General features: G+C 37.3%; 1 protein-coding gene across 3 annotated transcripts in view; it reads left to right on the top strand.

The window, feature by feature from the left end:
- CCSER2 (coiled-coil serine rich protein 2) overlaps nt 1-25,795 on the top strand; it is a 190,966-nt gene that overhangs the window by 28,805 nt on the left and 136,366 nt on the right. For 2 of the 3 annotated variants that reach the window (XM_080822603.1, XM_080822605.1), the window contains exons 2-3: nt 17,292-18,741; nt 19,907-20,103. In XM_080822603.1, coding sequence (XP_080678729.1) covers nt 17,331-18,741; nt 19,907-20,103 — 1,608 coding nt within the window. In that variant the 5' untranslated portion in view covers nt 17,292-17,330. Of the gene's footprint in view, nt 1-4,567; nt 4,935-17,291; nt 18,742-19,906; nt 20,104-25,795 lie in introns of those variants that run through there. The other variant, XM_080822604.1, reaches the window with a different exon arrangement.

Genomic DNA, 25,795 nt, shown 5'->3' with positions numbered 1-25,795 from the left:
TTTTCCAGAATGGTTGCACCAGCTTGCATTCCCACCAATAGTGTAGAAGAGTTCCCCTCTCTCCGCATCCTCGCCAGCATCAATCATTTCTTGACTTGTGAATTTTAGCCATTCTGACTGGTGTGAGGTGGTATCTCATTGCGGTTTTGATTTGTATTTCCCTGCTGCCGAGTGATGTGGAGCATTTTTTTATGTGTCTGTTGGCCATCTGGATGTCTTCTTTGCAGAAATGTCTGTTCATGTCCTCTGCCCATTTCTTAATTGGATTATTTGTTCTTTGGGTATTGAGTTTGATAAGCTCTTTATAGATTTTGGATACTAGCCCTTTATCTGATATGTCGTTTGCAAATATCTTCTCCCATTCTGTCAGTTGTCTTTTGGTTTTGTTAACTGTTTCCTTTGCTGTCCCAAAGCTTTTGATCTTGATGAAATCCCAATAGTTCATTTTTGCCCTTGCTTCTGTTGCCTTTGGCGATGTTCCTAGGAAGAAGTTGCTGCGGTTGAGCTCAAAGAGGTTGCTGCCTGCGTTCTCCTCAAGGATTTTGATAGATTCCTTTCTCACATTGAGGTCCTTCATCCATTTTTAGTCTATTTTCGTGTGTGGTGTAAGGAAATAGTCCAATTTCATTTTTCTGCATGTGGCTGTCCAATTTTCCCAGCACCATGTGTTGAAGAGACTATCTTTTTTCCACTGGACATTCCTTCCTGCTTTGTCGAAGATTAGTTGACCATAGAGTTGAGGGTCTATTTCTGGGCTCTCTATTCTGTTCCATTGATCTATGTGTCTGTTTTTGTGCCAGTACCATACTGTCTTGATGATGACAGCTTTATAATAGAGCTTGAAGTCCGGAATTGTGATGCCACCAACTTTGGCTTTCTTTTTCAATATTCCTTTGGCTATTTGAGGTCTTTTCTGGTTCCATATAAATTTTAGGATTATTTGTTCTATTTCTTTGAAAAAAGTGGATGGGATTTTGATAGGGATTGCATTAAATGTGTAGATTGCTTTAGGTAGAATAGACATTTTCACAATATTTGTTCTTCCAATCCATGAGCATGGAACATTTTTCCATTTCTTTATGTCTTCCTCAATTTCTTTCATGAGTACTTTATAGTTTTCTGAGTATAGATTCTTTGCCTCTTTGGTTATGTTTATTCCTAGGTACCTTATGGTTTTGGGTGCAATTGTAAATGGGACTGACTCCTCAATTTCTCTTTCTTCTGTCTTGTTGTTGATGTAAAGAAATGCAACTGATTTCTGTGCATTGACTTTATATCCTGACACTTTACTGAATTCCTGTATAAGTTCTAGCAGTTTTGGAGTGGAGCCTTTTGGGTTTCCCACATATAGTATCATATCATCTGCAAAGAGTGATAATTTGACTTCTTCTTTGCCAGTTTGGATGCCTTTAATTTCTTTTTGTTGTCTGATTGCTGAGGTTAGGACTTCTACTACTATGTTGAACAAGCAGTGGTGATAACGGACATCCTTGCCGTGTTCCTGACCTTAGCAGAAAAGCTTTCAGTTTTTCTCCATTGATAATGATATTTGTGGTGGGTTTTTCATAGATGGCTTTGATAATATTGAGGTATGTGCCCTCTATCCCTACACTTTGAAGAGTTTTAATCAGGACGGGATGCTGCACTTTGTCAAATGCTTTTTCAGCATCTATTGAGAGTATCATATGGTTCTTATTCTTTCTTTTATTAATGTATTGTATCACATTGATGGATTTGTGAATGTTGAACCAACCTTGCAGTCCTGGAATAAATCCCACTTGGTCGTGGTGAATAATCCTTTTAATGTACTGTTGGATCCTATTGGCCAGTATTTTAGTGAGAATTTTCGCATCTGTGTTCATCAAGGATATTAGTCTGTAATTCTCTTTTTTGATCAGATCCTTGTCTGGTTTTGGGATCAAGGTGATGCTGGCTTCATAAAATGAGTTTGGAAGTTTTCCTTCCATTTCTATTTTTTGGAACAGTTTCAGGAGAATAGGAATTAATTCTTCTTTAAATGTTTGGTAGAATTCCCCTGGGAAGCTGTCTGGCCCTGGACTTCTGTTTGTTTGGAGATTTTTGATGACTATTTCAATCTCCTTACTGGTTATGGGTCTGTTCAGGTTTTCTATTTCTTCCTGGTTCAGTTGTGGTAGTTTATATGTCTCTAGAAATGTATCCACTTCTTCCAGATTGCCGAATTTGTTGGTGTAGAGATGGTCATAGTATGTTCTTACAATTGTTTTTATTTCTTTGGTGTTGGTTGTGATCTCTCCTCTTTCATTCATGATTTTATTATTTGTGTCCTTTCTCTTTTATTTTTGATAAGTCTGGCCAGGGGTTTGTCAACCTTACTAATTCTTTCAAAGAACCAGCTCCTAGTTTCGTTGATTTGTTCTATTGTTTTTTTAGTTTCTATTTCATTGATTTCTGCTCTGATCTTTATGATTTTCCTTCTCCTGCTGGGTTTAGGCTTGCTTTGTTGTTCTTTCTCCAGCTCCTTTAGGCGTAGGGTTAGGTTGTGTATTTGAGACCTTTCTTGTTTTTTGAGAAAGTCTTGTACCGCTATATATTTTCCTCTCAGGACTGCTTTTGTTGTGTCCCACAGGTTTTGAACCGTTGTGTTTTCATTATCATTTGTTTCCATGAATTTTTTCAATTCTTCTTTAATTTCCTGGTTGACCCATTCATTTTTTAGAAGGAAGCTGTTTAGTCTCCATGAATTTGGGTTCTTTCCAAATTTCCTCTTATGATTGAGTTCTAGCTTCAGAGCATTGTGGTCTGAAAATATGCAGGGAATGATCCCAATCTTTTGATACTGGTTGAGACCTGATTTATGACCCAGGATGTGGTCTATTCTGGAGAATGTTCCATGTGCACTAGAGAAGAATGTGTATTCTGTTGCTTTGGGATGGAATGTTCTGAAAAGATCTGTGATGTCCATCTGGTCCAGTGTGTCATTTAAGGCCTTTATTTCCTTGTTGATCTTTTGCTTAGATGATCTGTCCATTTCAGTGAGGGGAGTGTTAAAGTCCCCTACTATTATTGTGTTACTGTCTATGTATTTCTTTGATTTTGTTATTAATTGGTTTATATAGTTGGCTGCTCCCATGTTAGGGGCATAGATATTTAAGATTGTTAGATCTTCTTGTTGGACAGACCCTTTGAGTATGATATAGTGTCCTTCCTCATCTCTTATTATAGTCTTTGGCTTAAAATCTAATTGATCTGATATAAGGATTGCCACCCCAGCTTTCTTCTGATGTCCATTAGCATGGTACATTGTTTTCCACCCCCTCACTTTAAATCTGGAGGTGTCTTTCGGTCTAAAATGAGTTACTTTTAGGCAGCATATTGATGGGTTTTGTTTTTTTTATCCATTCTGATACCCTGTGTCTTTTGATTGGGGCATTGAGCCCATTAACATTCAGGGTAACTATTGAGAGATATGAATTTAGTGCCATTGTATTGCCTGTAAGGTGACAGTTACTGTATATTGTCTCTGTTTCTTTCTGATCTACTACTTTTAAGGTCTCTCTTTGCTTAGAGGACCCCTTTCAATATTTCCTGTAGAGCTGGTTTGGTGTTTGCAAATTCTTTCAGCTTTTGTTTGTCCTGGAAGCTTTTTATCTTTCCTTCTATTTTCAATGATAGCCTAGCCGGATATAGTATTCTTGGCTGCATGTTTTTCTCGTTTAGTGCTCTGAATATATCATGCCAGTTCTTTCTGGCCTGCCAGGTCTCTGTGGATAGGTCCGCTGCCAATCTAATGTTTTTACCCTTGTATGTTACAGACTTCTTTTCCCGGGCTGCTTTCAGGATTTTCTCTTTGTTGCTAAGACTTGTAAATTTTACTATCAGGTGACGAGGTGTGGACCTATTTTTATTGATTTTGAGGGGCATTCTTAGCATCTCCTGGATTTTGATGTTTGTTCCCTTTACCATATTAGGGAAATTCTCTACAATAATTGTCTCCAATATACCTTCTGCTCCCCTCTCTCTTTCTTCTTCTTCTGGAATCCCAATTATTCTCATGTTGTGTCGTCTTATGGTGTCGCTTATCTCTCAAATTCTCTCCTCGTGGTCCAGTATTTGTTTGTCTCTCTTTTGCTCAGCTTCTTTATTCTCTGTCATTGGGTCTTCTGTGTCACTAATTCTTTCTTCTGCCTCATTTATCCTAGCAGTAAGAGCTTCCATTTTTGATTGCACCTCATTAATAGCTTTTTTTATTTCAACTTGGTTAGATTTTAGTTCTTTTATTTCTCCAGAAAGGGCTTTTATCTCTCCGGAGAGGGTTTCTCTAATATCTTCTATGCCTTTTTCGAGCCCGGCTAGAACCTTGAGAATTGTCATTCTGAACTCTAGATCTGTCATATTACCAATGTCCGTATTGATTAGGTCCCCAGCCTTCGGTACTGCCTCTTGTTCTTTTTTTTGTGGTGAGTTTTTCTGCCTTGTCATTTTGTCCAGATAAGATTTGATTTCTCCTCCTTTGGAATTCTGCTGTTCTTGGTGAGTGAAGTTGGTCTTGGCTGGGTTTCTTGTTGATCTTTTGGGGGAGGGGCTTGTTGTAGTGATTCTCAAGTGTTTTTGCCCCTGGCGGAATTGCACTGCCCTTACCAGGGGCCGGGTAAGTAATCCGCTCGGGTTCACTTTCGGGAGCTTTTGTTCCCTGAGCGCTTTCCGTAGAGTTCCAGGGGACAGGAATGTAGATGGCAGCCTCCAATCTCTGGCCCGGAGGACCCGAGAACTCGGGGTCCCGCTCCTCAGTGTGCCCTCAGAGAAAGGCACCCAACCGCCCCGTCTCCCTGGCCCCTGGTCGCGCTTGGAGGAAAGCGCTCAATCACTCGCACTTGGAGAAAAGAGCCCGGTTGCTTCTGTCTCCGTGGCCTCCGGCTGCGCTCCGAGCTGACCCAGCCTGCGACCGATTCAAGGTAAACCTGAGCTGAGAGCTCACTCCTTGGCTCTGTCTCTGTAGCCGGCTTCCCTGCTCTAATACCTGCGAACTCTGCGACACTCAGACACCCCCGGTCCTTCTGTGATCCCGCAGGACCTGCGGTTATGCTGACCCCGCATGGGCATCCCCCCCCCCGGGTTAGCCTCCGGAGCAATGTCCCTCTGTGGAGCAGACTTTTAAAAGTCCTGATTTTGTGCTCCGTTGCTCCGCCGCTTGCTGGGAGCCGGCCCCTCCCTCCGTGGTCTATCTTCCTGTCGCTTTGGATTCACTTCTCCGCAGGTCCTACCTTTCAGAAGGTGATCGATTTTCTGTTTCTAGAATTGTTGCTCTTCTTCTCTCTGATTTCGTGTTGGATTTGTAGTTGTTCACAATGGTTAGATAAGCTATCTAGCTGATCTTCTGCTACCTGATGTCGTCTCAGCCTGCTACTTCTCCTCCATCTTGACTCCTCCTCCTTTACTAGATCTTAAGCTTCTCTTAGCAGGGACTTTATCTTACCTTTTCTATTTTTTAGGACCTTATAGCTGCTTAATAAAAAAGTGTAGTAATCAGAGGTGTAGGTATACAGTGGCTTAAGCAGGGTTTCCCTGCAGAGGAGGAAGTTGAATTGTGTTGGTCTTAATCACAGTAAAATTGTTCTTATATTTAATGGTCCTTATGTTTTATCGATACATCTTGATCAATTTTTAGATGGAAACATTGCACCTAACTTTAATCACTTTGGTATTTGCCAAATCAAGAAGATTCTCAGGGTAAATCCTCTAGGGATTAATTAAATGCTTTTAACTAGGTTGAGGATTTTTACTTTTTAAAACTGTTAAAGTGTGGGTGTCCTAGTTGCTGTTAAAAGTTGCAGGGTAATTATCTAAAATACTTTGTAACTTTTGGTACCTGGGTGGCACTGTTGGTTAAGCATCCAACTCTTGATTTCAGTTCAGGTCATGATCTCAGGGTTGTGAGATCAAGCCCCACGTAACACTCAGCACAGAGTCTGCTTTGGGTTCTCTCTCCTTTTTCCTCTGCCCCTCTTACTCATACACTCATGTGCTCTCTCTCAAATAAGTAAGTCTTTAAGAATAAAACAAAAAAATAAAATACTTTATAACTAAATTACACTAGGAGTCAGCAGGTAAAAAGCGCAATCAGACTGAGACTGATTGTGTCATGTCCAGTTTCTTTGTTACTTAGTTTTTTTAAATGACGTCTTATACCAAAAATTGTAGGTGTCTTCTTGAAAAAGACTAAAGAGTTAGGCATCATGGATATGAGTAGGGATTAAGATTCCAAATTGGAATTAATTATTAAGCCAGAAAGACACTATCAGGAAAGAGATTGGTTTGTTAACTGGGCTTCATAACCCAATGTAGTTTGTGGAGGGGTGAGAAAAAAACCAGTATTATGAATTTGGGTACCTTTTTTGCCTAGGAAAATAGTAGCTGATAAACAGAAGCTATAAGCCAGTTCTGTAGGACTTCAGATATTAGTTGAAATATACTGCCTATTTTCTGTCAAGCTGTCTTATACTTTTTATACAAAAGTGTTAATATTGTGGATTTGAAGTAAAACTAACAATTCTCAGCAAGATACCATTAAGGGATGTGCTGTTCATTATAAAACACCTCTTTTGTGCCAGGCTATGTCCTAGGGCTAGAAAGAAGAAACAGATGAGTGAAAGCCATAGTCCAGTTTCTCAGAGAGCTTGGCCTCCAGTGGAGGGAACATAAACCTTTTAAAGTGGTCTGAGGAGCATCTTGATTTGTTGACAGAAGCCCAGAACTTTAACTTGCTGGACTGGGCCCTGCAAAGGTTGCTTGATACTATGAAGAATGTGTGAAGGGTGAGGGGTTGTGCATTCCAGGCAGAAGAAACTCTATGTTTAATCATACGTTAGTGGAGATCTTGCTATGTTGTGGGAGCTGTGGGTCCCAAAACTCAACAAATCAACCATGAGCCTTTATAAGCAATTAGTGGAATTGTTCTGGCCTGATGATGACTTACACTTACCATAGAAACCTTGAAATTCCCTGATCCTCCCCTTATCCTCTCATGGGAGTTGGTTCCCATTGTATGTTCTGATACTATCTTTAATAACACTAATTATATTTTTATGCATGTAGTAGAAGACAGTAGTCTTCCCATGCATGTTCAGTCTTCCCTATGTGAATGCAAGGTTTATGTCTGTTTTAGTCACAAACATTTCCCTGGGACCTTGTCCAGTGACTGGATTATAATGCATGGTCAGTAAATATTAGCTCAATAAGTAAATGGTATTAAAGATAATATTGTAATAGTGTTCTAGAAAGCATACAGTAATAGTTTTGTTGGAGAAGGGAGTGTAATTTAATGCATATTTTTAGCTGTGGGTTCTTTTCCTTTTAACTTCAGGCCAGATTTCTTTCCTTACCTGCTGGCTGTAGTTTCATAGAGAACACACATGTATTTTCAGTTGTTTATTTTGATTTCCTCTACCTCTAGTGATTCAGAAGACACATGTAACAACAAAGGACATCTTGTTTGAGGTTAGTTTCTAGCTATCATGGAGGTTAAAAATCTTGTAATGTCATAGTTGCTCTTGATAAGTCAGATGGTGACCAAAGGTCAACCTAGTTCTTTTCTGCATCTTTGCCTAAGCAATAGTTCAGGTAGTTGGCTTATGCAAGAAAAATCTGTCTTCAGATAGTATCATATTCCTGGTAACGTGCTCATGCTGATGGGCATGTAGAAACAGACTTATTGAGGAGAAAAGATTCATAGCTTCATATGAATCTTATGTTCACTTTGCTTCATTCACATGTGCAAAAGCTTATGAATTAAAAATGAGTGGAGGAGCCTTTGTATGTAAGATCTGTGAACATTCAGCATTTATTCTTTCCTCCTGCTCCCAGGACCCTGATTGGCTTTGTGAAGTTTGCTCCTCAAAAGAACTCCTGTAACCTCCTCCCATTATTATTGATTCAGATGATGGGAACATCTAACTCTCAGCTATAGGTAGATTTTTTTTTTAAAGCTTTATTTCTAAAGGATTAGTTAATTTGGTCATTACTAATACTATTGTACATAGTTCAAGAATTGACCAGAAATTTGATTTATCTGCTTTATGGTCACTTGCAACTCTGAAGGGACTAGAAAAGATGAATGACCATTCTTTTGAAATTCTATAAGAATGGAGGGCTGCAATCCAGCTATTCTTTTAGCTAGAAATCTCTAATTAGTGAAATATCTATTCCAGTTTTTCAGTGAAATAACTGAATTGTTGTGGTAACTCAGACAAATCCTGTGGTCTTGAGATGCTTTCAGAATCATCAGAGGAAGCTTACATTAGGTATTACTGTAGCTCTTGCACCAAGTGTATACTATTTAATTCTGTATATTACTCAGTATTTGGTTAAAGCTTAAATATGGGAAAGGAGCTGGAAGTATTATAGAGAGGTTCTGTGCCATGCTGATCATGAAACTGTAAATGGATGCATCGCATTGTGACCTGGACATTTTGGTGAAAACATTTTGTTTTACTTAAGAAATAAATTATTATGTGTCTCACTTTTGTGAACCACAAAGTAAACTGTGACACAACCACTTTTGCATTTTTCTGAGCTTTGTAGTACAGTAGCACTTTGGTGTGGTAAGGGTCAAGGATGCCTGTTCTTTTTACTTGGTAGTGTTTTTAGGAAATATTCCTTTGCAGATGTTAAAAACAACAGGTCCAGACTGGCTTCATCAGATTAGATTGTTGTGTTAACCTAAAAACAGCACAGCCTTAGAGAAAAGTCCTGATTAGGTACTATAATTTACATACGAAAAACTGAGATTTAATGAGAGACAAAGTATTTTGTCCTATGCCACACTCCTAGAAAGTGATCTGAGTATAAGAGTCTAATCTGGGGAACTCCACAGTCTTCTTAAGGATTACCCTTTACTACTTGATAGTATCTTTCAAGTCTTTAGGCTTATGGTACTGCTGAACCACGAGGCCTTTGTGGGAGAAGTTAAATGTAGAGATCTAGACTTTGGGAGTTCTCTGAATGGTTGTACAAACTGAGACTTATTGAGGGAAAAAGAGAAATATTCCTAAACTGGTTGAGGGGAGGGGAAGGAAGAAAGAGAGAGGTGGGAGGGGGTTGGAGAAAGAGAATGAATATTAAGAGGAGGAGGGGGAACATGTAGAATGTGTTGTATTTTATTACACCTCTCTTCCTCTTATGGATACATCCTTATTTGGTGTACTTTTTAAAAATTTTACTTTTTATTTATTTTTTAAAGATTTTTATTTATTTGAGATAGAGAGAAAGAGAGCATGCCTGGGGGGATGGGAGGAGCATAGGGGAAGGAGAGAGAAGGGGGAAAGAATCCCCTAAGAAAAGTCTGCTGAGGGGTGCCTGGGTGGCTCAGTGGGTTAAGCCTCTGCCTTCAGCTCAGGTCATGATCTTAGGGTCCTGGGATGGAGCTCCACATCAGGCTCTCTGCTCAGCAGGGAGCCTACTTCCTCCGCAACCCACCCCCCGCCCCCGCCCCCACCTCTCTGCCTACTTGTGATCTCTGTCTGTCAAATAAATAAAATCTTAAAAAAAAAAAAAAAAAAAGAAAGAAAGAAAAGAAAAGTCTGCTGAGTGTGGAGCTGGACCTGGGGCTAGATCTCAGGACCCTGAGATCATGACATGAGCCAAAACCCAGAGTCGGATGCTTAAGCAACTGAGCCCCGAGGTTTCCTTTTTTAAAGGAAAAATTATATATAAAGTATTGAACAGACTTCTTTCCCTGCCCCTCCAGTGTCTTATCACTCAGCTTTTAGCAGTTGTCAGTAGTGTTTCATGTACAACACTTTTTTTTAAAGGTATGAGCATTATACTCTTAATATTCCCAGCAACAAAAAAATAAAATCCGTAATATCCAATACCCATTTCGTGCTCAATTTTCCTGAATTGTCTCAAAAACAATTATTTATTACTGGGGGTTGACTAAATTAGGATCCATGCAAAGTCCACACATTGCATTTGGTTAATGTATCTCTTAAACTTACACATTTTCTTCCTATTTATTTGCTGAGGAAAGAAACTTAATCCTTCCTCTTGTAGCATTTTCATATTCTAGATTTGGCTGATGGTGCCCTAATGTTGTTCAGTATGTTTTTCTGTTCCTTGTTCCTGTAAACTGGTAGATCTAGAGGCTTGAATAGATTCAAGTTGAGTTTGTTTTGGCAAGAATATTTCATAGATGGTCCTCTTGTCTTATAATAGGACATTAAGATTGATTCAGAACAAGGTTCTTTTCACGTAATGGATTTAATAGTCATTAGTGATTGCTACCTGGATATACTAATTCATTAGGGATTGCTTGCTAACCAACAGCGTATCTGATTGTCTTATTTTGTGATTCCATCATTTTTTCTGCATTTATTATGATTCTTCTGTAAGGAAAATTTTATCATCAATTATTTGATTGCCTTGAAATACAGGAAATACTAGTGTAAAGACTTCTAATTCTTTAGAGAAGCTTTTTAAAAAATTGAGTTATAACTTACATGCAATAAAGTGCATAAATCTTAAATGATGTACCTCTTAGTGAATTTTTATGTAGTGTTCACTGTTACCAATACCTCAGTCAACCCTTTCTCATAGAGGTAATCTCTAGTCCAGCATGTTAACCTCAGATTGGTAACTTCAGTATCACCTAGGAACTTGTTAGAAATACATGTTTTAAGAACCTATTTTGGGCATACTGACTTGGAAACTCTGAGGGGGGTAGCAATCTTATTTTAATAAGCCCTCCCAGGTGATTCTGATACACACCAACATTGGTGAACCATTGCTCTGTCCTAATCCTTATCATCATAATTAGTCTGTTCTTGATCTTCCCTTTATATAAATGGATCAGCTGTACAGTTTTTATGTTCCATTATATTTCCCCAGGTGGAGTGGATTTTTCCTTGTGTCCGGGACCAAAGGGTTTGGTGCCCCTTCCCCAGCAGTTTAAGGTCTTGCTGCGTAAAATAGAAGGATGCATAGAAGCTATTGGGGCTTTGTCCTTGTTGCAGCTTAGCCCCTTATCTCCTGTATGCTTGTGCAATTCAGAGTAGGGTCTCTGGTGTATTTTCCTTGGATAGCAGGATGAGGCCCATAGGAAAGAGCTTGCTATTTCAAGCCCACATTTTACTCCACATTTGGCTTTTAAGCATCCATGAAAATGTGAGCTTATTACTCCTTACGATGGTCACTTCTTTCTTTTATGCTCTGCCAACAGTGAAACTGTTAAAAAATGTCTTGTTTCAGCCATAAGAAACTCTTAATCTCATGAAACAAACTGAGGGTTGCTGGGGGGTAGAGGGGTAGGGATAGGGTGGCTGGATTATGGACATTGGGGAGGGTATGTGCTATGGTGAGTGCTGTGAAATGTGTAGCCTGATGATTCACAGACCTGTACCTCTGGGGCAAATAATACATTATGTATTAATAATGAAAGGAAATACAACATAAAAAAATGTCTTGTCTCTTCTTGGAGGTTCTTCCCTTTGGAATTTGGCTCATTTGGTTGTCTTTTGATGTTGGCTCTCTGAGGGGCTCAAGAAAAGTTAGGATTTTGAAGATTATTAGGTAACAACCAGGTTGTTAGGTAGTAGTGATAGTCATTGCAGCTTTCTGCATCCTAAGTGGAAGTGACATTCTAATCTTTCTATAAATGGAATCACACACTATATGTACTCTTAAATAACTAGGTTCATTTGCTTAAAGGATCTTGCTAAATTCATCTGTATTGTTGCATGTAACCAATAGTTAGCTCTTTTTGTAAATTACGATGTTGTATTCTGTTAAGTCAAAATTACTACTAAAATTTATTTTTCTATGATATCATTCTTTCAGCACATCTAAATCTTTTTTTTTTCTTTAAAGATTTTATTTATTAATTTGACAGAGAGAGACACAGCGAGAGAGGGAGCACAAGCAGGGGGAGTGGGAGAGGGAGAATCAGGCTTCCTGCGGAGCTGGAAGCCTTATGTGGGGCTGGATCCCAGGACTCCCAGATCATGACCAAAGGCAGTGCTTAATGACTGAGTCACCCAGGCGCCCCTCAGTACATCTAAATCTTAACAAAATGTTTCATTTTGGGGGTATTTATTGAGTGTCTGTCATATACTGAACAAGCTTAGGGTTGGTAATGTATACTGGTGTATCAAACACAGTCTGTGCCATCCTTGAACTTACAGCCTAGCGATGATCCATCTGTGTTAATGTTAGCCCTGTCACCCTTCTGCCTGACACTTGATTCTCTATAACCCTGTTCTCAATGCCTATTTAATTTAGGAATTTTGCTTGAGCAAGTCCTAAATATATCAAAAAGCTAAAGGATTGCATACTGTAATTTTTTTTTTAATACTCAGTGTTTTATAAAATGTCTATGGTTAATTGTTATGCCTGTATACTATTTTAAAAGGCAGTGCAACGGGGTGCCTGATGGCTCAGTGGGTTAAAGCCTCTGCCTTCAGCTCAGGTCATGATCTCAGGGTCCTGGGATCCAACCCTGCTTTGGCTCAAGTCATGATCCCAGGGTCCTGGGATGGAGCCCTGCATCAGGCTCTCTGCTCAGCAGGGAGCCTGCTTCCTCCTCTCTCTCTGCCTGCCTCTCTGCCTACTTGTGGTCTCTGTCTGTCAAATAAATAAATAACAAATCTTTAAAAGGCAGTGCAACTACTCAGGTGTTAGGCTTGGTCATTATTCAAGCAGCTTGGCACCTATCATCTTTACTTAGCTCAGCGCCTTAGTGTCATTTGCATGCCCCACACAGTTATTTAAGTTTATTGGAACTAAATGGTAAAATTTGGAGAGAATTTTTGTGGTTTGGCCAGGGGAGCTTCTGGTTCCTCTTTATCTGCTAGTATTCTCCTGTTCCTTAAGTTAAAACTTCAGAAAGTAATATGCCTTGAATCTACATTCAATAACATTATTTAATGTTCCTAAGCCACAAATTAATTTAAAGCCTCACTTTCACAAGTTGCTTTGATCCCCATCTGCCTAACAAGCTGTAGCTGGAGGACAAAAAAATCAGCTTGATACAATAATGGGGCTTTGTATTGAGCTTGGTGTGGTCTTTTTAAAACCACAAGCAATCTGCAAGGAATGAAGTACTGTTTTAAACCTTTACTTTTGGCTGAAGGTGTCATTTTTGTTCATTTGATTATTGTAATCAAGCCTTTGAATCGGTTTATGCCACAGATGAAAGCTAGGAGAAACAGGGCAGAAGGGGATTTGGGGGAATAGGTTGAGTAACACAAGGTTAAAAAAATTTTAAATTAAGATATATTTATCTGAATGTGAAGGCGCATATTAAGAAGTGACTAGTTAGGGGTATGCAGTCATCAGCATTGCTGTTCAGTTAATTGCTCTGCGTCTCAGTAGTGAATTTATGCCTATGTAAATCCCCAAAACTCAGGTAGTTCATGCCTCCCAAAAAGCTATTTGAAAAACTAAAAAAAGAATGTGAGTGGGTGGTTCCTCAGATGATAGGATAATGGATGTGAAAGGAGTTTGAAAAGGTGAAAGCTTCTACTATTGCTCTCAAAACTTCTCATTTAATTATACCTAGGTTCTTTGTAGTCTTTATGTTTCCCTAACCTTAATTATCCAATTCCTTCCTTCACTCTTGTACTTCTCAATAAGCCTCTGAGAATATTTCATTCCTGAGGTGCCTGGGTGGCTCTGTCAGTTAAGCTTCAGTCTTTTGATTTCAGCTAGGGTCATGATCTCCGGATTCTGGGATCTGCTGAGCTCCATGTCTGGCTCTGTGCTCAGTGGGTAGTCTGCTGGAGATTCTCTCCTTCTGCCTCTTACCCTGTCCTGCTCCTGCATGTGCTTTTTTTCTCTCTTTCTCTGCCTCACTCAAATAAATAGATCTTTTTTTTTTTAAAGGTTTTATTTATTTATTTGACAGAGATCACAAGTAGGCAGAGAGGCAGGCAGAGAGAGAGGGGGAAGCAGGCTCCCCGCTGAGCAGAGAACCCTATGTGGGGCTCGATCCCAGGACTCTGGGATCATGACCTGAGCTGAAGGCAGAGGCTTTAACCTACTGAGCCACCCAGGTGCCCCTCAAATAAATAGATCTTAAAAAAAAAAAAAAAAAGAATATTTCATTCCTTTGTCAGAAAGGCAGTCTGCATGGATCCTGGAATCAGGTAGACTTGAACCTGAATCCTTTTCAGTAGTTTATGAATTTTTGGACAAGTATTTTACCCTTTCCAAATCTCGGTTTATCTATTTAAAATGGGAGGACATCCACAACGTTATGAAGATTAAACAAGGAGGGAGTGGTAAGCATGATACCTATCATGTAAATGCTCAGTAAAGTTTGCTTTTACTTTTCTCTTCCCATCCTATTGTAGATTCCTTTTTTTTTAATTTTTTTTAAGATTTTATTTATTTGTCAGAGAGAGAGAGAGAGAGGAGCACAGGCAGACAGAGTGGCAGGCAGAGGCTGAGGGAGAAGCAGGCTCCCCGCTGAGCAAGGAGCCCCATGTGGGACTCGATCCCTGGATGCCGGGATCATGACCTGAGCCGAAGGCAGCTGTTTAACCAACTGAGCCACCCAGGCGTCCCTGTAGATTCCTTTTAAAAGCATAAAACATACAAGCAAAAACCAACCCCCCCCCAAACCTTGATTTTTCTGGATTTATTTATTTATTTATGGGGGGGAGGGGACGTTGGAGAGGGAGAATAAGAGTCTCAAGCAGACTCCCCACTGAGCACAGAGCCCAATATGGGGCTGGATCCCAAGACAGAATCATGATCTGAGCCAAAATCAAGTGTCGGAAGCCTAACCAACTGAGCCACCCAGGTGCCCCTGATTTACTCATTTTTTAAAAAGGAATTTATATATAGTTTTGAAAATTCTTTCAAATGTGAAATACCAATAATATAAATGTGCTATATTTCAAATATCATTTTACAGAAATTAAATCAGAAAATCTCAGACATTTCCAGGTCCTGTGCCGGGTATTATTCTTTGTTCAGCATTAAATTAAAGCTCACTGACAATATTGAAATGTTTCAGAGAAGATGATATCATTAGATTTTGTAGCCAGCATGTACTTTTTCAAATTGTTATGACTGCATTCTTTAATCACTTAACAGACTGCATGCATATCAGGGAAAGTTCATCAGAGGTAGCATAAGCTACTAAAATGAGGCAGACTCACAATGTCTGTTTTATTTCATTTCATAGTTATGCAAGCAAATATAAGAGAAAGTTTCATGAATATTTAAAGATAATAGGTAGTCAGTCAACTAATGAAGTGACAGTATTCATAATATAAGCAGATATGCAAGCTTTACAGTTGAGCCATCAGATTACTTTAAGACCACAACCCAAGATGATTGATTTTGTTTATTACAATCACGTGTGCATTTAGAAATCAATAAGTACTCTTGAAAGGAAATAGTGCATTCAGGTTCTAATAAATTTTTCTTGTTTTTGTTCTGAGTGTGGCACCCAAACACACTTTGTAATAGTAGTGTGTCTTTCTTGTGGGCTTATCTTGTACCTCTAAGTTATTAATACTGAAGATATTTTGGGGAGGTAATATACATTATTCTCATTTTAGACAGTAAAATAAAGAAATAGAGAAGTGAAAGAATAGAATGTTCTGTCCTTAGACTACTTGTGATAGGCAGGGAAATGTTAAAGCCTCTCTGACTCATAGACTGACTCACCAGAGGACAGAATTTTTAATGTGTGTTATTTAGTGATTTGCAAAATGACCCTTATATCTAATATCGTTATCAGTTTCCTTATGGTTATTCTGAAAGTGTTTGTAGTTGTGCCTCAGTTGAGATTTCAGAGCTTCTGTGCCAAAGTTGTTTTGCAGTGCTTTCTTATGGCATGCCAAACCAGGTATTTCTATCCAAACTAGAGGATGTTTATTAAAACTTTGAAGTTTTATCAACTCACCTATTTTCCTCATTACTGCTTTCAGTCAGTGTCATCATGCTAGGAGCCAGACCTCATTGTACTGAATCTTTCTCCGTCCACTACTTTTTAAAGTATAGAGGTGTTTAGTTTAAACAATTTTTGTTTGAAGCTGGTGAGTTTTGGCTAAAAATTATATACATACACACACGTATATATATTCTTTCTTTTTTATTAGTTATTGGGGATAGGAAGTTCTGTAATTCTGCTTCACTCCACCAGCTTTATTTGAATGTCTGTATGATTTCCTAAATATTTACTTTTGACCTAATTAATAACACACATACTTCAGAAACTCTCAATTTTTAAAGTATAGGCATGGCTTTGAATCGGGTTTTGTTTTGTTTTTGTTTTTACTAGAAAAACAAAACTGACAAAATATGATGTTTTAAGATACATAATTTTAAAAATCCATCAGTGACTCTAGGGCATGTGTTTTTCTTTTATTCACATTTTGCACTTGTGTATGCTTCTGTAGAATTTTTATATAATCACAATGAGCATATAGTGAGCAGTAAGCATATAGCATATTGTATTTCTGTTAATATTAGGATAAGCATTTTAATATTTCTATCTCATCTTTGTGATCTCATCATGTGACCGTGAATATGTCATACCTTATTAAACAGTTAAATAAAGAACAGCAGGTGTTTCAGTTTTATGTTCTTATCTATTCATTGAACCTTTTTGTGTTTGTTGTTTTGTGTTACCTTTAAAATAAATTAGGGAGGTTGAGATTAGTGGACTAACCAACTTTATTAAAACCATTATACTTTTCACCATAACACCTACTGTAGTATCTATTTATATTACCAGTTGGAAATTTGTTTGAGATAGTTGCTTAAAATGATACCTGATATCTCTACTATTAATGTCAGAAAAAAATTTTTGGTGCTATTTTATTTTTTTCCTATATCTTACTGTGATTTTAGTAATGAATTTTTAAAATGTATTCCAGTTTTTATAAGATCACATATACTTTAAAAAATAACAAATGAAATTTTCTTATTTTAAAGGAGATAATATTGTCCAAAGTGAAAAAAATAACATGGATTGGAAATTGGAAGATGTGTTTTCTATAGAAGTATTTTTTTTTTTTTTCAAAATTCAGTCAGAATTGACAGTCTGGTTTTATTAATTCTGGAATTTGCTATCATTATGCATAGCCCAAGTTTAAAAATGTATTTATAAAAATGTTCTTTACTTTCTCCTAACATTAATTTATTAATTTAATTCCTGCACTCAATATTTATTAAGAATTTTATAGGAATCATAAGTGGGTTTTGGTGCATGTCATTGTTTATGAGTATATATTCTTATTATATAATAACCCATGTAATTCTGCTTATTTAGGAACGTTTAATCTACTTTTTTGTCTCCTCAGATTCTGTCAGATTTTAAGAACAAATGCATCTTATAGCTCATGGAAGAAAAAACACAAATCAAGACATTTTTGGGTTCCAAACTGCCAAAGTATGGAACAAAATCTATGAGGAGTACACTGCAGCCAATGTCAAATGGGACACCTGTTAATTTATTGGGAACTTCGAAGAGTAGCAACGTCAAAAGTTACATAAAAAATAATGGCTCTGATTGTCCATCATCCCATTCATTTAATTGGAGAACAGCAACTAAATACCAGCTCAGTGCTCAAAGTGTTGAAGACCGTAACAGTACTCAAACTTCACACGATAAAGTAATTGATCCTGAAAAACATGCACCTACTCAAGGAATTTTTGATAAAAATGGGATAAAGGGAGGCTTGAAAAGTATTTCTTTACTCACATCAAAGTTAGCAAAGCCATCCACTATGTTTGTGTCATCTACGGAGGAGTTAAACCAAAAGTCTTTGTCTGGACCATCTAGTTTGGGTAAATTCACCAAAGGCACATTATTAGGAAGGACTTCATATTCTTCAGTCAGTGCTCCAAAATCACAGTTGAATGGATTGTATGGAAACCGTTCAGCTGGTAGCATACAAAGGCCTAGAGCAAACTCCTGTGCCACGAGAAGCAGTTCTGGAGAAGGCTTAGCACAATCCCTAGACAATATTAAATCTCTTACTTGTGAGAAAATGGTAAGGTCACAAAGTTTTTCACATTCCATTCAGAATTCATTCCTTCCACCTTCATCTATAACCAGATCACATTCCTTCAATAGAGCTGCAGATCTTACAAAGCCTTATCAGAACCAACAGCTACCCATTAGAGTGCCTCTGAGGTCAAGTATGCTAGCAAGAAATTCCCGGCAGTCAGAAGTACTCAATGGGAATGATCACCTAGGGTATGGATTTAATAGGCCTTATGCTGCTGGTGGGAAGAAGTTGGCTTTACCAAATGGCCCAGGTGTAACTTCCACTTTGGGTTATAGGATGGTTCATCCCTCTCTTCTGAAATCTAGCCGACCTCCATTTTCTGGCACTATCACAGTTGATGGTAATAAAAATTCACCTGCTGATCCATGTGTAGAAGAAGATGCTGAACTTATGGCTAAGGATGGAGCTACTAATAAGGACCAAGAACTAATTGAAAATGATAGTTATAGAACAGAAAATGACCAGACCATGAAGCATAATGCTAAAATTAGATACCTGAGTGATGATGTGGATGATATTTCCTTGTCATCTTTGTCATCTTCTGATAAGAATGATTTAAGTGAAGACTTTAGTGATGATTTTATAGATATAGAAGACTCCAACAGAACTAGAATAACTCCAGAGGAAATTTCTCTCAAAGAAGAAAAGCATGAAAATGTACCACCAAAGGATATATTTGATTCCCCCAAGGAAAATGAAAAAAGTAAAACTGACGAGTGGATAGATATAAGTGTCTCTGGTAAATATTAATATTCTTAAGTTTGCTTTTTCGTAGATAATATAATTGAATTTACACTTGGGATTACCTTCTTTTTTTTTTTTAATTGGGATTACCTTCTGATTAATTCCAAGATGCTGTCAATTTTTGTGGCGGGATGAATCTAAATAAAATTGAGGTGGGGCAACTTTTATCTTCCTGTGACTTTTGCTCTCAGACTTATTTTTCACTATTTAAAACAACAATAAAAATACTCTTCCCTGATATATCTTACCTTTGTTCTTCTTTGACTTTCATGTACAGGCCTATTCCTATTGCTTCAGATTTTTTTCTTTTCCCTCTCTTCCCTAAACAGTGACATGCCATTTTAAACCGTCTCTTCCTTTATGGTAATAGATGCTATGTGTTTAGAGTGAAGCTGTGCCAAAAGGTAAATGAGCTATTAATATAGGTTATGTCCAATCTAGTGGGTGTTTTTATCCTAGAAATTTTTCACTTTTTTAAGTAGAGCTTAGATTTCTTGTTTAGCAAACTCAGAGGAACTTTATTTTTTTAACTGAGGAAAGTGAGATTAGTACCTCTTAAATATTTCCTCTTATACTTGGTCATACTGGTACTAAAATTCTGAAGAAAATATCTCTTTGTGCCCAAATAGCCTGAAAAAAGAGCAAACTGAAGGGATTGGGTGTAGGCATGTGATCTGGTCAAGAGTGTAGGCCATGCCTAGAGATATGCATAAACCCTTGACCGTCTGAGGGTCTTCTAGTTAGAAGTGAATGCCAGAACAAGTGTTTCTCTTACAAGGCGGCAACTGCAAGGTTAAATGATATACACAGAGAAAGGAGTTTCATGGCCAGTGTGTAAAAGTAAGTATCTTAGGAAATATTGAAAGAATGTGAGGCTTTATTTATTATTCTAGAAATGTTGCAGAAGTGAAAGATGGCTCAATGAACTTTCTTTATGTGTATTGGGAAACATTTCAGTAGGTTATTTAAGATTTTATCTCTTGATCTTTTTTATTGTTTAGGATTTAGAAAATGCTATAATTACTAAACTTACTTGCCAGTTATTTTGCTATATTAAGTTATTAGAGTGTATATATTTAGAAGCTGAGAAATATATTTCTATGAATTAATAACTTTTTTTCCCTTTTTCTTCTTTAAAAAAAAAAAAACAACAATTGAAGACAGGAGTGAATGTACAAAACATACTTCTGGGAGCAACTTGATTTCACCAGATACTGATTACAGAGCTGGTTCTTCATTTGAGCTCTCTCCATCTGATAGCTCTGATGGAACATACATGTGGGATGAAGAGGGTTTGGAGCCCATTGGAAATGTCCATCCAGTTGGGAGTTATGAGTCCTCAGAAATGAACAGCATAGTATGTATGAATTTATATATACTTTTGAAACATTTTGTTTACCTTACTATGAAAAGACTTGTAATACTGCTTGAATTTTTTTAAGTTTATAAATAGCTCTCCTAGTTTAAGAAATAAATTTGTATCTGTTAAGAGCCTACAAAACATCTGACCTCAATACATAATAAACCATATATTTGTGTCACATGACATGAGTTAAATACACTCTCATACATTATGTACACACATATATGGATAGATATACTGTATTCAGGTTAAGGTAGGCTAGTGGTTCTTAAATTTGGGGAGGAAGGCAATGTCTGGATCTAATTTTGGCTGTCATATTGAGGAGTGCACTGACAAATAGTGGGAAGATGCCAGGGAAGCTTCTTAATGCCCTACAGTAATATCCACAGCAAAGGATTATCCAGCCAAAGATGTCAGTAATGCCACTTTTGAGAAATCCAGGGCTAAGCTATGCTGAAGTTAACGTTTAAGTGCCAACTCAGTGGCTTAACACAATAAAAGGTTATTTTTTACTCTTCCAAATTCTGTTGTGGGTCTGGAAGAATTTATAGGACAACTTCAGTGTTCTAAGCTGCTTTCCTCTCACCATCTTCACCATCACCAAAAGAAGGTGGCTTCACCATTACCTTTTGAGGCCCCATCAAAAGGTCACTGTTGTAGAGGAAGAAGGCTGCCAGCTCTCACTTGTGGAATTACTTGCTGGGGCCTGCAGGTGGCACATTGTATTTTTACTCATAACCTATTGACTCTAATTTAAGATTAGTAGTAACTGGGCAAGAAGTGTAATTTTCCTGTGTGCCTGGAAGGCAAGGGAACCAGATGTGGATGAGCACTAGGAGACCTACCATACATTATTATGTGCATATTTTAAGAGACATTGCAGTACTGTGGCTAATATGCTGTATGAGTAAAGTGTAGTTGATATGTTTGAAGTGACTCATTGTAATTACTCAGTATATAAAATAAAATATGATTTTCCAGTAACTGTATGGAAAATTGGTAGTCTTCGTGGATATACTAAAGTCCAAGTAGGTTTTAGGCAATGTAATTTTCTATACTCTCATAAATCTGTGACTTGGAAAAACTAAGCATCATTACCAGAGGATTGTTAAATTGCACAGACATAGAGAGGACACATATTTAATTTAGGGAGAGTATCTCTATCTCATTAGAGAAACGAAGTTTAGAGACGATTACAGTTTAAGGGCCTTATGTGCTTTTTTTTTTTTTTTAATTTCTTTTCAGTGTAACAGTATTCATTGTTTTTTCACCACACCCAGTGCTCCATGCAATCCGTGCCCTCCCTAATACCCACCACCTGGTTCCCCCAACCTCCCACCCCCCACCCCTTCAAAACCCTCACGTTGTTTTTCAGAGTCCATAGTCTCTCATGGTTCACCTCCCCTTCCAATTTCCCTCAACTCCCTTCTCCTCTCCATCTACCCTTGTCCTCCATATTATTTGTTATGCTCCACAAATAAGTGAAACCATATGATACTTGACTCTCTCTGCTTGATTTATTTCACTCAGCATAGAACTTTTTGAAGCAAGTGTCATCAAAATGGGAATGAACATTGTGTCCAGCAGATGGCAGTGATAATCCACTTAGTACCTGACATTTTTCAGTTCACTGTTCCTATAACTTAATGATTCCTTTAAAAGAGTTCAGAATGCACCTAGATCTTAAGATCTCAGAGCTTCTGATATAAGAGGAAAACAGTCTGAGAAATGATGGAGAATTGATGGCAGATGTTGAAAAAAGTGTTAAGATCTCCTACTGTGATAGAGGATTTACCTTTTTTTTTTTCCTGAAATTCTACCAGTTTTTTGCTTCTTATATTTTGAGGGTATTTTGTTAGGTGTGTACCTGTTTAGAATTGTTTTCTTGCTGAAATTGGACTTAAGTCATAATTTAGTGATCTCTATTTTTCATTACCCTTTTTCTCTTAAGGCCTTTTTTTTCAGATATTAGTATATTTTATCAATTTTATTTCTGTATGTGCCAACTTTTTACTATGAACTTTTTGATACATAGCAAATAGGTTATAACTTTTTTAAAATTATAATTTCTCTTTGTCTTCTAACCAGTGAGTTTAGTCCTTTTATGTTTGCATTTATTGATATACTTGGACAACATTCTGCCATCTTACTATTCTTAATTGCCTTTTTTTTTTTTTTTGCCTAGAATAGTTTAAATAAATATTTAAAACTTAATCCAAAAAGAACTTTAACATATTCTCATTTTTCTTGGCCTCCCTATCCCTCTTACCAAAGCCCATGTCCGTCCCATCCCCTCACTCCCCCCTCCCGCCTCACCTCCAGTTCCCCAACCACCATCATGGTTGTTCTCTACAACAGTGCTCCTTCAGCCCAGGTGGGGAGAGCTTCAAGATAAGGAGCTTTCATTAAGAATGTGAGTCAACTGTGTTATTACAATAGTTTAGTTCAACCCACTCTTTAGTTTAGTTGATACTATTTCACAGTAAAACTTTCTTTTTGAAAAAAACAATGTGTTGATATGCATTGTGGTGGAAGCTCCTTATCTTGTCTTGGACCCCAACGGTTTGTAGACTGACTACTTTGCATAGCAATTATGTAGAATCTAGGTGATTTTTTTTGGTTTAAATACAAATAGTGTTTTGTTGAGGTGTAATTCACATTAAATAAAATGCATAAATATTTTTCATGCAGCACAGAGAATTTTGAGTGTTTGTATATAATGTCACACCACATTGTGAGAAAGAATATTTCTGTCATTCCAGAATGTTTCCTGTGCTTTTCAGTCATTCTCTCAATCCCACCCCCAGAGGTGCACCTGCTTTGATATATATCACTATAGATTAGTTTTGCCTATACTTCGTATAAGTAGAATTATAAACTTGCCTATTTTATGTCTGACTACTTTGATGCAACATTTTATACTTTTTATAGTTTGTTTCTTATTTTATAATATAATATTTCTTTGTGTGAAGCTAGTACAACTTATTTTATCCTGATATTGATAGACATTCAGGTTGTTTCTCATTTCTAGCAACTGCTACTGTTGGGAAGATTTTGTTACATATTTTTGGGTAAACATTTATGCATTTCTGTTGGTAAAATATGTAGGAGAGGCACCACTGAATTATTGGGTATTTATGTATATGGCTTCAGATGCTATTAGTTTTCCAAAGTTGTTGTACCAGTTTATAGTCCCACTGGTAGAAAATGAGCATTCTAGAAATTCCACTTTCTTTTGGTGCTGTCTTTTTGCATTTTTGCTAATCTGGTGGGGGTATAGTATTTCACTGAGATTTTTGTCTTATGTTTTTTAATAACTGTTTGTTGAGCACCTTCACATATGTTTATTTGCCCTTAGCATATCCTCTTTTGTGGCATGTCTTTTATTAAACTGTATGTATTTTTTTCTTTTTGGTTTGTAAAAACTCCTTCATATATTTTGGATGTAATTTTTTTTACACATATACATACACACTTATATATTTGTATATCTGTATGTAATTAATATATATGGGTTCCTTTTTAAATCTCTTAATAGTGTCTTTTGTTGAATTGAAATTAACAATTTCAGTATAGTGTAGTTTACATTTTTTCCTTTGTTGTTAGCACCATTTTGAACTGCAAAATTTTTGTTTACCCCAAAGTCCTGAAGATATTTTTCAATGTTTTCTTCTAAGAGCTTTGTTTTTTAGCCTTTTACATTTAGATCTACGAGACATCTGGAAATTATTTTTGTGCATGTTATGAGGAGAAGTCAAGGTTATTTTGTTTTCTTTTTTTTGAAAAGTTTTTGTTCCCTACTCTCCTGCAGAGTTACCTTTGTCATAAGTCAGTGATTGTATCAATATATTTCTTGACTCTCTTTTAGTTCATTGGTCTCCTCTTTTATCCTTGTGTCAGTGCTACACTGTTTGTATTTCTGTAGCTTTAAGTACTGACATCTGGTAATCTAAGTTTTAACAGCTTTTTCTTTTCCAAGTTTCCCTAGCTCACCTTTTGTAATCTCTTTAATTGTTAGAATGAACACATCAATTTCTACAAAGAACCTTAAGGATTTTGAATGAGTTTGCATTAACTTTGTAAATAAGTTCGGGAGGAATTGACATGTTTACTATAGTGAGTCTTTCAATTCATGAATATGGTGTATTCTTCCTTTTTTTTGTTTAAGATTATTTATTTATTTATATATTTGACAGAGAGAGAGAGAGATCACAAGTAGGCAGAGAGAGAGGGGGAAGCAGGCTCCTTGCTGAGCAGAGAGCCCTGTGCGGAACTCGATCCCAGGACCCTGACATGACCTGAGCCGAAGGCAGAGGCTTAACCCACTGAGCCACCCAGGTGTCCCTATTCTTCCATTTACTAGGGACTTCAGAAATATTTCTTGCTAATGCATTCTATAACAATTTGTACATATATGCTTTATTTTTAAGTAATTTATTTCATTGTTATAAATGGTACTACTTTTAAAATTTTATTTTCTTAGTTTTTGTTATATGTACAAATATATTTGATTTTTGTATTTTGAGCTGTTTTTCCAGTGACCTTATTCACTTATTAGTTTTAATAGTTTGCCTGGAATTTCTACATATACTATGAAGTCATGCCATTTGCACAGTCTCCATCTCCCCATTCTCTCTTTTATTGGATGTGTTAGGACCTCCAACGTAACGTTGAATTGAAATGGTGAGATAATTTCAGCAAAGTTTTTTTTTTTTTTTAAAGATTTTATCCATTTATTTGACAGAGAGAAATCACAAGTAGGCAGAGAGGCAGGCAGAGAGAGAGAGAGAGGGAAGCAAGCTCCCTGCTGAGCAGAGAGCCTGATGCGGGACTCAATCCCAGGACCCTGAGATCACGACCTGAGCCGAAGGCAGCGGCTCAACCCACTGAGCCACCCAGGCGCTCCAATTTCAGCAAAGTTTTTTTTTTTTTTTTTTTAAGATTTTATTTATTTATTTATTTGACAGAGAGAGAGAGAGAGACAGAGAGCACAAGCAGGCAGAGAGACAGGCAGAGAAAGAGGAGGAAGCAGGCTCCCCGCTGAGCAAGGAGCCCGATGCAGGGCTCGATCCAAGGACCCTGAGACCATGAACTGAGCTGAAGGCAGCGGCTTAACCCACTGAGCCACCCAGGCGCCCCTCAGCAAAGTTTTAATAGTCTACCATTAATATTTTTTTGTGTGTATAGTGGGGGTGGTTATAGATATCTTTCATCAGATTAAGTGAGTTCCTTTCTGTTTCATTTGCTTGATTCTTTGTGTGTGTGTGTGTGAGTAGATGTTAATTTTTCTCTACATTTATTAAAGTCATCAAAAATTTTTTTCCTGTTATATGTTATCTGTTAGTGTGGTAGATTGTATTTCTTGATTTTCAAATGTTAAACCATCTTTTGTTCTTGAAATAAATTCACTTGGTTGTGATGTGTTATTCTTTTAAATGTTGTTGGGCTCTATATCCTAATAGTTTAATTAGATTTGTTGCATTTATGTTCATGAGTAGGATGGTTCTCTCTTTTCTTTTCTTCTCTTTTCTTTTCTTTTTTTTTTTTTTTTTATTTTTTTTTTTTTTTTATTTTTTTTTTTTAAAGATTTTATTTATTTATTTGACAGAGAGATCACAAGTAGGCAGAGAGGCAGGCAGAGAGAGAGGAGGAAGCAGGCTCCCTGCTGAGCAGAGAGCCCGATGCG

Source organism: Martes martes, assembly GCF_963455335.1.
Source record: "Martes martes genome assembly, chromosome: 14".
Classification (NCBI taxonomy): domain Eukaryota; kingdom Metazoa; phylum Chordata; class Mammalia; order Carnivora; family Mustelidae; genus Martes; species Martes martes.
The sequence above is the reverse complement of the archived record's forward strand: the minus strand, read 5'-3'. Positions and strand labels throughout refer to the sequence as shown.